At 43.2% G+C, this 13,931-nt stretch overlaps 1 protein-coding gene across 9 annotated transcripts in view; it reads left to right on the forward strand.

Annotated features, from left to right (window-relative positions):
• Positions 1-13,931, forward strand: part of HERC2 (HECT and RLD domain containing E3 ubiquitin protein ligase 2) — a 250,080-nt gene that overhangs the window by 127,915 nt on the left and 108,234 nt on the right. For all 9 annotated transcript variants that reach the window (XM_068268132.1, XM_068268135.1, XM_068268138.1 and 6 more), the window contains exons 44-47: positions 1,012-1,155; positions 2,143-2,318; positions 11,466-11,736; positions 12,510-12,649. In XM_068268132.1, coding sequence (XP_068124233.1) covers positions 1,012-1,155; positions 2,143-2,318; positions 11,466-11,736; positions 12,510-12,649 — 731 coding nt within the window. The remainder of the gene's footprint in view (positions 1-1,011; positions 1,156-2,142; positions 2,319-11,465; positions 11,737-12,509; positions 12,650-13,931) is intronic.

The following is a 13,931-nucleotide window of genomic DNA, read 5'->3' on the forward strand; positions in this document are numbered from 1 at the left end:
AAATCCATATATAAATATGTATATTAGAAAGGAGAGCGTCTTTAAAGTAAATGTGAAATGACTTTAATACCAAAAATGGAGATATTTACCTATGGACAGGGAAGGCTCTGGATCATATAGAACCTTCCCTGTGCTCTCTTGTTCCCCTCGTTACAGCGCCATCACCCCATTTAAATATGCCGCCTCGGGGAGCTTTGGAAGCACTCTGCACTTATGCATGCGCAGTACAGATCCACTCGTGTTTGGAAGCACTTGGGGGCACAAGTGCTTCCAAAGCCTCCCAAGAGATCATGGATGTGTATTGGACAAGTTGGTTGAATACACACCATGAAGGTGACAACGCTGAAATGAGGGGAACAAAAGAGGACAGGGAAGGCTCTTTGGATCCAGAGCCTTCCCTCTTCATAGGTAAGTATCTGCCTTTTTTTATTTTACTAGAACAAGAAGTGAGAGCAGTTCTGCCAGTGGGATCAAAGACTGCAGTAACCACATGACAGAAGTTCTAAGATCCCACTCCATCCATAACTAAAAAAGAAAAAAAAAAGTTTTTGTGAGAGGTGATGAATGGAAAATTTTCTTATGCTTATCTCTGTTTTTCTGTTTACTCACAAAATGACAGCTGTACTAACAAAAGGAGGTCACTAGCTGGCAGCTGTATTAAGTAGCTGCCAACTAATTGGTAACTACTGGCTCGCACAGATTCTACTTTCTGAGTTGATGGACATATGCATGGAAGGACAGTTTTCTGCTCATCACTACTGAGTAACAGGTGGTATTGCAGTATATATGGTCTTGAGGTTTACGGTTAACTTGCACCAGAAACCTGTAATTTGCATGCAGCTTGGCATTAGGATTGTCAAATGCAGTTGCTACCAGTTTGAGTTGTCATAATTCCAAGCTGCATAGAAAATGTGCATCAACTTGGAAACAAGTATCTCAATTATTATCTCTATTCAGCAATTCGGAAAGCCTTTGTGAGTGATTTCTACTGTCTTACTTGATGTTTTACAGACCAAGTAGATCTAGACCACTTACGGTGTCAGCAGCTGAAGCTTTACATTCTAAAAGCTGGCTGGGCCCTTCTGTCTCATCAGGACAGACTAAGGCAGATCCTATCCCAGCCTTCAGTTCAAGAGACAGGATCAGTTCCAGCAGGTATGAACTTTTTTTCTCATCTCCTCCCTTAAGGCTTGTACACACACCTGACTAAAGTCATCTGATAACTACCACCTCAGCCAATAATCAGGCGTGTGTACACAGGCTCCCGACCCCCGACACCCAACCCGCAAGTGATCCGCCTGGTGTATATGCACCTTTAGAGTTACTTTAACTTTATACCAAAAAAAATTAAGAAATTCTTAAAGTACTTTTATTTTATAATTTTTAAAACCTTTAATGTAAAGCTCTGTCTCCCCTGTGCATGGGTTGGGGGCTGTCTGCGGCAGTAAATTACCTGCTGCCTGTAAATCATTTAGAGAATTCCAAAGGGTGGGGGCAGCTCTTGAGAAATCCAGCAGACATGCATGGTAGTGGGAAATGCGTGGGGTGGTGTATACCTGTGAACAAGCTCCCAGATGTAGGTAGGGCAGGTTTTGTGCACAGATTTTAGGACGAGCACAGAATCTTGAAACCTATCCTGAATCGGATAGGGAGCCAGTGCAGGGATTTAAAGAGGGGGAATGTTGACGTGGAGCGGTGAGAAGAATGGATGAGTCTGGCAGCTGCATTCATAACTGATTGAAGGGGGGGGGGGGCAATGCGGTTGAAGGGGAGGCAAGACAGAAAAGGGAGTTGCAGTAATCGAGGTGGGAGATGATGAGGGCATGGATGAGCAGCTTGGTAGTGTCCGGGGCCAGGAAGGGGTGGATTTTAGAGATCTTGCAGGCTTTTGTAACGTTTTGGATGTGAAGGATGAAGGAAAAAGCAGAATCCAGGGTGACGCCCAGGCAACGGGCCTGGGAGGCAGGGCGAACAGACATGTCGATTGTGAGGTTGATGTCCGGGAAGGATGCAGCAGCGCAGGTTGGAAAGATCAGGAGCTCAGTTTTGTTTACGTAGTATTGCGTAAACAAGAAAAATGTGTTTTAAACATGTTTTTTTTTTTCTTCCTGTCTGCAATTCCTCAATGGCGTTCCCCAAAAGAGAGGCAAAGTGTATGGTCTGTTTTCCCTTCAGAAGAAGGTGCCGCTGCATCTCCTGATATTGGTGACATGTCTCCAGAAGGCCCACAGCCACCAATGATACTTCTACAACAGCTACTGACTGCGGCCACTCAGCCTTCTCCAGTAAAAGCAATATTCGACAAGCAAGAGCTGGAGGTGGGCAAATCTGAGACTGTTTTTGTCTTTTTACTGTTCATGAGTGGGAAATTCCTTTGCAATGGTGTTTTTTTAACTGAATAATTCAAACAGCTGAGCATCTATGGACATTTAGGAGCTTCCCTCAGGCCTCTTTCACAGTGGGACGTTAAAGTCGCACGTTATAAAAAAATTATAACGCAGATTAACGCACAGCAATACAAAGTCAGTCCGACATTCACAGTGCACACTTTGCGTTGTGTGTAACGTGTAGCAATATTTAGAAAGTGCTGCATGCTGTGCGTTTAGCAATAAATTTGCTGCTTTATGTGTATTGCACATGCTCAGTAATGTTTTTTGTTTTTTTAAATGTAACGCATGCGCAGTTTTCATTCCATCAGTATGCAACGAAAACTGCGCACCGAGAGACACATAACGCAGTGCAAAATAACGTCCAATTTCATAACCTACATGCGCCGCGTTAGGGGCACGTTGTGCGACTTTAACGCCGCATCAAACTCAACGTTCCACTGTGAAAGAGGCCTTAAAGGACAACTGAAGTGAGAAGAATATGGAGGCTGCCATACTTATTTCCTTTTTAAACAATGCCAGTTGCCTGGCAGCCCTGCTCATCCCTTTGGCTGCAGTAGTGTCTGAAACACCTGATCTGCTGCATGCTTGTTCAGGGTCTATGGCTAAAAGCAGGAGAGGCAAAGGATCAGCAGGACAGCCGGGCAACTGGTGTTTAAAAAGAAATAAATATTGCAGCCTCCATATCACGTGGTTGTCTTTTAAGCTAAATATGAACCATAAGCCTTTGATAACTAGTATTGTGTAAACTCCTATATTAATAATTATAGAAGTAGAAAAAAATAAATATTCCATGTAAATAATACATGTATTTATTGTAAAGATGCATTCTTTTAACGGGGCACTATTGTAAAAAAGAATGTTTTTAACCACTTAACGACCGCCCCCAGCCGATGGGCGGCGGCAAAGTCCGGGCCCAAACGACCGCAATACGCCCATCGGCGGGGGCGGCTGCGGGAGTGGCTATGCGGCGATCGCGTCATTCGTGACGCGATCAGCCGCCGGGGACTGGCTCCGCCCCCCGTTCGCCGTAACCCGCCGGCCGTTCGGAAGCGCCGGCGGGTTACTGGCATCCGGATCGCCGCTGCAACAGTGTATAATAGGCTTTGTAATGTATACAAAGCCTATTATACTGGCTGCCTCCTGCCCTGGTGGTCCCAGTGTCCGAGGGACCACCAGGGCAGGCTGCAGCCACCCTAGTCTGCACCCAAGCACACTGATTTCCCCCCCCCTGCCCCCTGATCGCCCACAGCACCCCTCAGACCCCCCCCTGCCCACCCCCCAGACCACTGTTTGCACCCAGTCACCCTCCTAATCACCCATCAATCACTCCCTGTCACTATCTGTCAACGCTATTTTTTTTTTAAGTCCCTAATCTGCCCCCTACTCCCTCCTGATCACCCCCCCACCCCTCAGATTCTCCCCAGACCCCCCCCCAGACCCCCCCCCCCCGTGTACTGTATGCATCTATCCCCCCTGATCACCTGTCAATCACCTGTCAATCACCTGTCAATCACCCGTCAATCACCCCCTGTCACTGCCACCCATCAATCAGCCCCTGATCTGCCCCTTGCGGGCAATCTGATCACCCCCCCACACCAATAGATCGCCCGCAGATCCGACATCAGATCACCTCCCAAATCCATTGTTTACATCTATTCTCTCCTCTAAACACCCACTAATTACCCATCAATCACCCCCTATCACCACCTGTCACTGTTACCCATCAGATTAGACCCTAATCTGCCCCTTGCGGGCACCCAATCACCTGCCCACACGCTCAGATTGCCCTCAGACCCCCCCCTTATCAATTCGCCCGTGCAATATTTACATCTGTTCTCCCCTGTAATAACCCACTGATTACCTGTCAATCACCCATCAATCACCCCCTGTCACTGCCACCCATCAATCACCCCCTGTCACTGCCACCCATCAATCAGCCCCTAACCTGCCCCTTGCGGGCAATCTGATCACCCACCCACACCAATAGATCGCCCGCAGATCCGACATCAGATCACCTCCCAAATCCATTGTTTACATCTATTCTCTCCTCTAAACACCCACTAATTACCCATCAATCACCCCCTATCACCACCTGTCACTGTTACCCATCAGATTAGACCCTAATCTGCCCCTTGCGGGCACCCAATCACCTGCCCACACGCTCAGATTGCCCTCAGACCCCCCCCTTATCAATTCGCCCGTGCAATATTTACATCTGTTCTCCCCTGTAATAACCCACTGATTACCTGTCAATCACCCATCAATCACCCCCTGTCACTGCCACCCATCAATCACCCCCTGTCACTGCCACCCATCAATCAGCCCCTAACCTGCCCCTTGCGGGCAATCTGATCACCCACCCACACCAATAGATCGCCCGCAGATCCGACATCAGATCACCTCCCAAATCCATTGTTTACATCTATTCTCTCCTCTAAACACCCACTAATTACCCATCAATCACCCCCTATCACCACCTGTCACTGTTACCCATCAGATTAGACCCTAATCTGCCCCTTGCGGGCACCCAATCACCCGCCCACACCTCAGAACGCCCTCAGACCCCAGCCCTGATCACCTCGCCAGTGCATTGCTTGCATCTATTTCCCCCCTCTAATCACACCTTGAGACACCCATCAATCACCTCCTGTCACCCCCTAGCACACCTACCCATCAGATCAGGCCCTAATTTGCCCCGTGTGGGCTCCTGATCACTCGGCCAAACCCTCAGATCCCCCTCAGACCCCCTTCCGATCACCTCCCCAGTGCATTGATTGCATCTATTTTCCCCTCTAACCGCCCCCTGAGACACCCATCAATCACCTCCTGTCACCCCCCTAGCACTCCTATCCATCAGATCAGGCCCAATACATCCTGTCATCTAAGAGGCCACCCTGCTTATGACCGATTCCACAAAATTTGCCCCCTCATAGACCACCTGTCATCAAAATTTGCAGATGCTTATACCCCTGAACAGTCATTTTGAGAAATTTGGTTTCCAGACTACTCACAGTTTTGGGCCCGTAAAATGCCAGGGCAGTATAGGAACCCCACAAGTGACCCCATTTTAGAAAGAAGACACCCCAAGGTATTCTGTTAGGTGTATGATGAGTTCATAGAAGATTTTATTTTTTGTCAAAAGTTAGCGGAAATTGGATTGTTATTGTTTTTTTCACAAAGTGTCATTTTTCACTAACTTGTGAGAAAAAATAAAATCTTCTATGAACTCACCATACCCCTAACGGAATACCTTGGGGTGTCTTCTTTCTAAAATGGGGTCACTTGTGGGGTTCCTATACTGCCCTGGCATTTTAGGGGCCCTAAACCGTGAGGAGTAGTCTAGAAAACAAATGCCTCAAAATGACCTGTGAATAGGACGTTGGGCCCCTTAGCGCACCTAGGCTGCAAAAAAGTGTCACACATGTGGTATCGCCATACTCAGGAGAAGTAGTATAATGTGTTTTGTGGTGTATTTTTACACATACCCATGCTGGGTGGGAGAAATCTCTCTGTAAATGGACAATTGTGTGTAAAAAAAATCAAAAATGTGTCATTTACAGAGATATTTCTCCCACCCAGCATGGTTATATGTAAAAATACACCACAAAACACATTATACTACTTCTTCTGAGTACGGCGATACCACATGTGTGACACTTTTTTGCAGCCTAACTGTGCTAAGGGGCCCAAAGTCCAATGAGTACCTTTAGGATTTCACAGGTCATTTTGAGACATTTGGGTTCAAGACTACTCCTCACGGTTTAGGGCCCCTAAAATGCCAGGGCAGTATAGGAACCCCACAAGTGACCCCATTTTAGAAAGAAGACACCCCAAGGTATTCTTTTAGGTGTATGATGAGTTCATAGAAGATTTTATTTTTTGTCACAAGTTAGCGGAAATTGATATGTATTGTTTTTTTTTTCACAAAGTGTCATTTTCCGCTAACTTGTGACAAAAAAAAAATCTTCTATGAACTCACCATACTCCTAACAGAATACCTTGGGGTGTCTTCTTTCTAAAATGGGGTCACTTGTGGGGTTCCTATACTGCCCTGGCATTTTAGGGGCCCTAAACCGTGAGGAGTAGTCTAGAATCCAAATGCCTCAAAATGACCTGTGAATAGGACGTTAGGCCCCTTAGCGCACCTAGGTTGCAAAAAAGTGTCACACATGTGGTATCGCCGTACTCAGAAGAAGTAGTATAATGTGTTTTGGGGTGTATTTTTATACATACCCATGCTGGGTGGGAGAAATCTCTCTGTAAATGGACAATTGTGTGTAAAAAAAATCAAATAATTGTCATTTACAGAGATATTTCTCCCACCCAGCATGGGTATGTGTAAAAATACACCCCAAAACACATTATACTACTTCTCCTGAGTACGGCGGTACCACATGTGTGGCACTTTTTTGCACCCTAAGTGCGCTAAGGGGCCCAAAGTCCAATGAGTACCTTTAGGATTTCACAGGTCATTTTGCCACATTTGGTTTCAAGACTACTCCTCACGGTTTAGGGCCCCTAAAATGCCAGGGCAGTATAGGAACCCCACAAATGACTCCATTTTAGAAAGAAGACACCCCAAGGTATTCCGTTAGGAGAATGGCGAGTTCATAGAAGATTTTATTTTTTGTCACAAGTTAGCGGAAAATGACACTTTGTGAAAAAAAACAATTACAATCAATTTCCGCTAACTTGTGACAAAAAAAAAAAATCTTCTATGAACTCACCATACATCTAACGGAATACCTTGGGGTGTCTTCTTTCTAAAATGGGGTAATTTGTGGGGTTCCTATACTGTCCTGGCATTTTAGGGGCCCTAAACCGTGAGGAGTAGTCTTGAAACGAAATTTCTCAAAATGACCTGTGAAATCCTAAAGGTACTCATTGGACTTTGGGCCCCTTAGCGCAGTTAGGGTGCAAAAAAGTGCCACACATGTGGTATCGCCGTACTCAGGAGAAGTAGTATAATGTGTTTTGGGGTGTATTTTTCCACATACCCATGCTGAGTGGGAGAAATATCTCTATAAATAGACAATTGTGTGTAAAAAAAATAAAAAAATTGTCATTTACGGAGATATTTCTCCCACCCAGCATGTGTATGTGTAAAAATACACCCCAAAACACATTATACTACTTTTCCTGAGTACGGCAATACCACATGTGTGGCACTTTTTTGCGGCCTAACTGCGCTAAGGGGCCCAAAGTCCAATGAGCATCTTTAGGCTTTACAGGGGTGCTTACAATTAGGCACCCCCCAAATGCCAGGACAGTAAACACACCCCACAAATGACCCCATTCTGGAAAGTAGACACTTCAAGGTATTCAGAGAGGAGCATAGTGAGTCCGTGGCAGATTTCATTTTTTTTTGTCGCAAGTTAGAAGAAATGGAAACTTTTTTTTTTTTTTTTTTTTGTCACAAACTGTCATTTTCCGCTAACTTGTGACAAAAAATAAAATCTTCTATGAACTCACCATGCCTCTCACTGAATACTTTGGGATGTCTTCTTTCCAAAATGGGGTCATTTGGGGGGTATTTGTACTATCCTGGAATTTTAGCCCCTCATGAAACCTGACAGGTGCGCAGAAAAGTCAGAGATGCTTGAAAATGGGAAAATTCACTTTTGGCACCATAGTTTGTAAACGCTATAACTTTTACCCAATCCAATAAATATACACTGAATGTTTTTTTTTTTATCAAAGACATGTAGCAGAATAACTTTCGCGCTCAAATGTATAGGAAATTTTACTTTATTTGAAAAATGTCAGCACAGAAAGTTAAAAAAGTCATTTTTTTGACAAAATTCATGTCTTTTTTGATGAATATAATAAAAAGTAAAACTCGCAGCAGCAATCAAATAGCATCAAAAGAAAGCTGTATTAGTGACAAGAAAAGGAGGTAAAATTCATTTAGGTGGTAGGTTGTATGACCGAGCAATAAACCGTGAAAGCTGCAGTGGTCTGAATGGAGAAAAAGGCTCTGGTCCTTAAGGGGCGAAAAGACTGTGGTCCCGAAGTGGTTAAATAGTAAACATAATACATTTTTTTGTGTGTTATGAGCCTGAAAGCGATATAAAAATAATTGATGAAATGTTAAAAAATGAATCCCCTCATGTGAGCAAGAGCTTCCCCCAGCGGCTGGTGAGTATCTGGCGTGGCTGTAGAGCAGCTTACTCACTCGCTGGGGGACACAATGCAGCTGCCGTTCTGCCTATAAACTGTTCTCCCTGCAAGGCTGCGAAAGGAATTTTGGTACGTTCCAACCTTCCACAGCTACTTCGCCAACCCCTGGAGCATCACAAAATCTTTCATGAATATATTAGAGGCAGAAGGGGAGCTGCATTGTGTCCTCCAGCAAAGGAGGGAGCTGCTGTACAGCCACGTTGGATATTTACCAGCTTACGAGCTAAGCTCTTGCATATAGAAGCTAACCATGGAATGTGCGGAGATAATTATGAGGAGGGAATATTGACTGCTACCCCTTGTCATTGTATGCCAGTCTCTTCCTGTAGTGGATGAAACTCACACAGAGCTACCTATGTGGGTAATCTACTACATGTATTTATACATGTTTTTCTCCATATACTGACAGTATACTGATGTTGATGTATTTGGCAATGAGATGGATAGTACTATATTTGCTCACCCCATTTAATTACCATTAAATTTAGGTTGTAGCTCTGCATTATTTTTGTCATCTTGGCTATTGATCTGTACGCAAGAAGCGGAGATACACTAACTAAGAAGGGTTGACCTGTGACCTTGTGCTTGTATTTTATTTGGGACTTTGTTAGTCCATCTTAGCAGATACTCATGAATGTAAGTTGTAACATTCTGTTGGTATCTGATGCTTGCATTGTGAGATGGAGAATGATGGGGGTTGACCGAATAATACCTTTTCGTAGACCAAATTCACAGAACTATATATAGGTAGGTTTTTCTCTTTTCCACAGAGTCCCGACCCACCATTTTCACCCAGTTAAGACTTCTGATTATCAACAAAATGCCACCCAGAAAAAGGTTTACCATGACCTGAAATCATGAAAGCATTGTGGAGGCCACTATTTATGGCCACCTTTTTAAATGCTGGTCATCGGTTGTGATACAGATCTTTTAGCTATAATGTTTTCAATGTCAATGACTTAGAATACATTAAATCAAGTGGTTTGACTTTAAATTCAGCAATTCAATGATCTCAACCTCTCTTTTATGCAGTCTTATCTATCAGCTTTAATATTTTACTTGTGTTGACTGTAATTGAATATATGTAGGAAGGAGAAAATCCCACTACCATGATGTAACCGTTTATGTAGCACCTTAACTTTTAGGCTAACCATCCTTTGTAATAATACTGCTCATTCCTGTGAATTTTCATCTTTAGTTGCCATTGTTGAGCAAAATAAGAGCTGTGCTTGGAATCGGTATGAGACTGTAGGTCCTTTGTCTTGTCCAACCCAAATAACTGTTACTTTGGTTCAGACCTAAGGAGTACTGTACTAAAAGGTCTGATAAAAACAAATTCTCATCCCTATAACCACAGATCAATCCTGTCCTGTTATTTATAAAGTGGAAAGAAAAATAGGAAATATAAAGTGGAAAGAAAAAAATCATTTTAACTTACCTGGAGCTTCTTGCACCATCCTTCCAGCTTTGCGGGGGTCACCGCTGCTGGCCAGCCACTTGCCTCCTCACAGAGCTCCCGATCCTGGGAGCGTTCTGCATGTGCGCAGTAAGCGATAACGCGGCATATGCAGAGCCCTCCTGGCAGGCGAAGCGAGATCAGGGTACTCGGGGTCTGGCCAGCTTTGCCGGGGTGGTGGTTGCTTGATGGAGGGACTTGGAAGGATGGCGCAGGCACAGGATGACTCCAGGGGCCTGCAAGAAGCCCCAGGAAAGGTTAGAGCGGACCTGAACTCAAAATGTCCTCTCTGCTCTGAAAGATACGCAACAGCAAACAACAAAACAAAAATGTATTTTACAGCCGATACAAATCCTAAAATAAATTTGCACCGTTTCTACTTCCTGATGCATGGAAGCAGTCATATTGTTAACATCCTGTGCTTTCAAATGAGCTGATTTGTCATCTCTTCCATGGCAGTCATGTGACATGGGAAGAGATCAAATTACAACTTGTGATTAGAGACAAATGAGGAAGAATTAAACAGGCGAAACTCTAAATACATACAGGGTGTATTTGCTTTCCTTCTGTCCTGTGCTCTTAAGAGATCAGGTCCAGTTTCTGTTTTTTGTTTTTGTTTCTTTTAGCTTAAAGATAAACCGTGACCAAGAATTGAGTAGCTGATACCCCCTTTTACATGAGAAATGTATTCCTTTTCACAAATGGATCATCAGGGGGCACTGTATGACTGATCTTGTGGTGAAACCTCTCCCACAGGAAACTCTGAGGACCAGGGTCCTGACAGTTTCCTGTCTGTGAACCTTGTTGCATTTTGGGAAATGGCTGTTTACAGCTGTTTCCAACTGCCAAAAAAGCAAGCAGCAGCTAAATCACCTGCCAACAGTAAAAATGTCACTAGGTTGTAAATGTCAGAATGTAAATCATGGAGAGGAAAGCTTTTACAATGGGCAAGCAATGACTAAATCATTTATACATAATTATTGTAAAAATGAAGCACCTTTTTATTACATTATTTTCACTGGACTTCCTCTTTAAGTAACCCTTTAATGCCCTGTATCCTTTGTGGGGCTTAAACCCCAACATACCCTGTGGTCCTCTATACATGTAATGTAAAGTAAGGCATTTAAACCTAGGGTTTTAGTTGTGAGACATCGCCTGTGCCAGATTTATGTACAAGGCAGTGTTTATCAGTCATATTTAGAGTAATGCAAAGCAATCTGTTCATACATAATGTTGTTTCCTCTCTGTAATGCTTGGCATAATTCCTGCTCAGCCATTATCTTAATGCTCCATCTCATCTGCGTGGAATTACCAGGTGTAGCTTCACAGGTGGCAGGTGGTAGGTGCAAATATGCGTAATATGTTTCATAGCATTTTGATTAAGTTTCTGTTTAAGGGAAGAGTTGTCTGACATATTTTTAATTGTTGTTTCGTTGTAGGCTGCAGCGTTGGCTGTCTGTCAGTACCTGGCAGTGGAATCAACACATCCATCAACTCCTCTGTTTGAGGATTTCTGCAGTTCGAGTGAGGTTTCCTCGCCTGTAACAGTGCAGCAGATTTGCCCAGCTAAAGTGAAGAAACGCAAACAGTCACCCATCCCACCAATCCCAATTGTTGTACAACTAATGGAGATGGGCTTCCAGCGGAAAAACATCGAGTTTGCTCTTAAGTCGCTTTCTGGAGCATCTGGCACTGCTTCCAGCTCTCCAGGTATATGCTTCTATCCAGGCCCATTTAATTATTCATTACTGAATCATCATGTATTATTTACACAAACTGAGACGTAATATCTGGCAAGAGTTTATCCATGTAGGCACAGATGTAATTAGTAAAATCTGAACTGCAGTTTTATGAGTTGTACAGAGGGAAGAGCTAGAGGGAGGCGGGAGGGGGAGAGACAGCTAAGGAATAGTGATAAACTTAAAAGGTAGGGATAAAGTGGGAGAAGAGTAAAACTGGGAGAGAGTGAGACAGGAAGAGAGAATGAAAAAGTGTAAGCAGAGAAAGGGGGAAGTGGAAGAAAATGGAGACAGTTTGGTGTATAGAGTGATAGAGGTGACAAAGGTATGGTAAACCTTGTGCGTTTGTTGGTCAAAAGTTGTGTGAAACTTCTGACAATTTACAGATATTGCGGTATTGGACAACAATCCATATTAAAAATCTAGCCAAACATGATGTCGAGGAACGATATCTCGTATTGTGGCTGATCCAGCTGGCGGATCAATTCTGACGACTTTTGGGAAGATAATATGCTCTCCTCCAGACATAACTTGTGTAATATCACTGGCTCTCACCCCTTCCACTAATGTAGTATGGTAAGAATAAGGTGTTAGAAAAAAACCCCCACCAAAATACCCCAGTTTTTAGGCAGATGATTCTCACACATTAGTCAAAAGCAAAGAGATTGCTAAATGGATTCAGGTAACTGAAAGTCTCCTGCATTGCCTTGTGCAGCCTATGTTAATGTAGTAATGTATTCTCAGGTGTGGAGGCACTGGTTGGGTGGCTGCTTGATCATCCTGACATCCAAATCACAGAACTCTCAGATTTTGAGACCGCTTCTGAGGAATCTGATGAAGAGGTGGTGGAGGAAGTAGAAGAACTGGAAACCTCTTATCCTGATGTAAGAATTGTCTTCACTATACTTTGGAATGGGAGAAAATGTTGCCCTGTGTTTTTTGTTAGCTACTACTGGACCAGACGACTCTGGCCCCTTAAAGTGGTCTGACAGTCAGCATTTCTACTTTGCTCTGAAAGATTCCTCACAGCTTAAAACTACTATCCCAGACTTTTTTTTTTTTAGCAGAACATCACTGAAATGATTAAACAAAGCACTTTGTCCTGCTATTCAGCTTCAAATCCGCATCAAAACTGGAGATAATAGTATCTTTGTTTACATTCCAATGTTGATACATTTTTCTGTAAAGGTTCATACACACCTACCATCTATCTGTCCAACTATCTGCCAAACTTGTCTGGTAAGCCCCATTCACATGCTCAACAGCGGTCTTTTATGCAGCACAATTGTCAAACAGCTTTTGTTGTGAAACCAGTAGAAACAACTAAAAAAAAGTATTTTGCTATTATTCAAAAAACTGATAAGACCATTGGATTGACTTCTTATCAGTCTTATCAGCTGTTTGAACAATAGCAAAATACTTTTTTTTAGTTGTTTCAACTTGTTTCACAAAAAAAGTTGTATGGGGCTTAACAGACAAGTTTGGTAGGTAGTTGGACAGATAGTTGGTAGGTGTGTATGAAACTTAACAAGAGAAGTTGTCTCTGCTTCAGACACACACAGAGCTCATAACAACTCATTAGAAGATTTTAATGTTTAATAAAAAGCAGTTGGAATAAAATGCAATCACAGTTTTCAGGGCAAGAAAAACTACACTTTGGAAACTTGTAATTTGTAGACAGACAATATTACTTGTGCAGAAAAGCAAATATGATAACTGTATGAATAATACAAAGTGGAAAAAGACATTTTTATTGAATGTTGTGTCTGAGTTTTAGAGCACTTTAAGGAACAGAGCCATCCTTCCCCTTTATAAAAAAAAAATTACTGTGATTGGCTCACAGTCATCACGAGGTCGGGAGCCAATGAAATTGACTCCCGACAGAGATATGGAGCTCTTGTGTCAGCATGACAGCAGAGCAAGCAGGCTTCAGCGGTGGGGTATTGGTGCAGTCAACCGGAACAGAGGGCACATAGAATGTGGAAGTTGAAATCTATGCCCTGGCAGGCTTAGGCAGATGTAAACAGGGTGTAGATTTTAACTATAGCTGTCCACAACCGGGTTAAAGAAAATATTATGGATGTGAATTCAAATTGCATTTTAGTCTAGTTTTTTTTTTTTTTTTTGTCATTCTTGATGTAGATTTTTTTCCCCCTGAACCATGTT

Source organism: Hyperolius riggenbachi, chromosome 2 (assembly GCF_040937935.1).
Source record: "Hyperolius riggenbachi isolate aHypRig1 chromosome 2, aHypRig1.pri, whole genome shotgun sequence".
Classification (NCBI taxonomy): Eukaryota; Metazoa; Chordata; class Amphibia; order Anura; family Hyperoliidae; genus Hyperolius; species Hyperolius riggenbachi.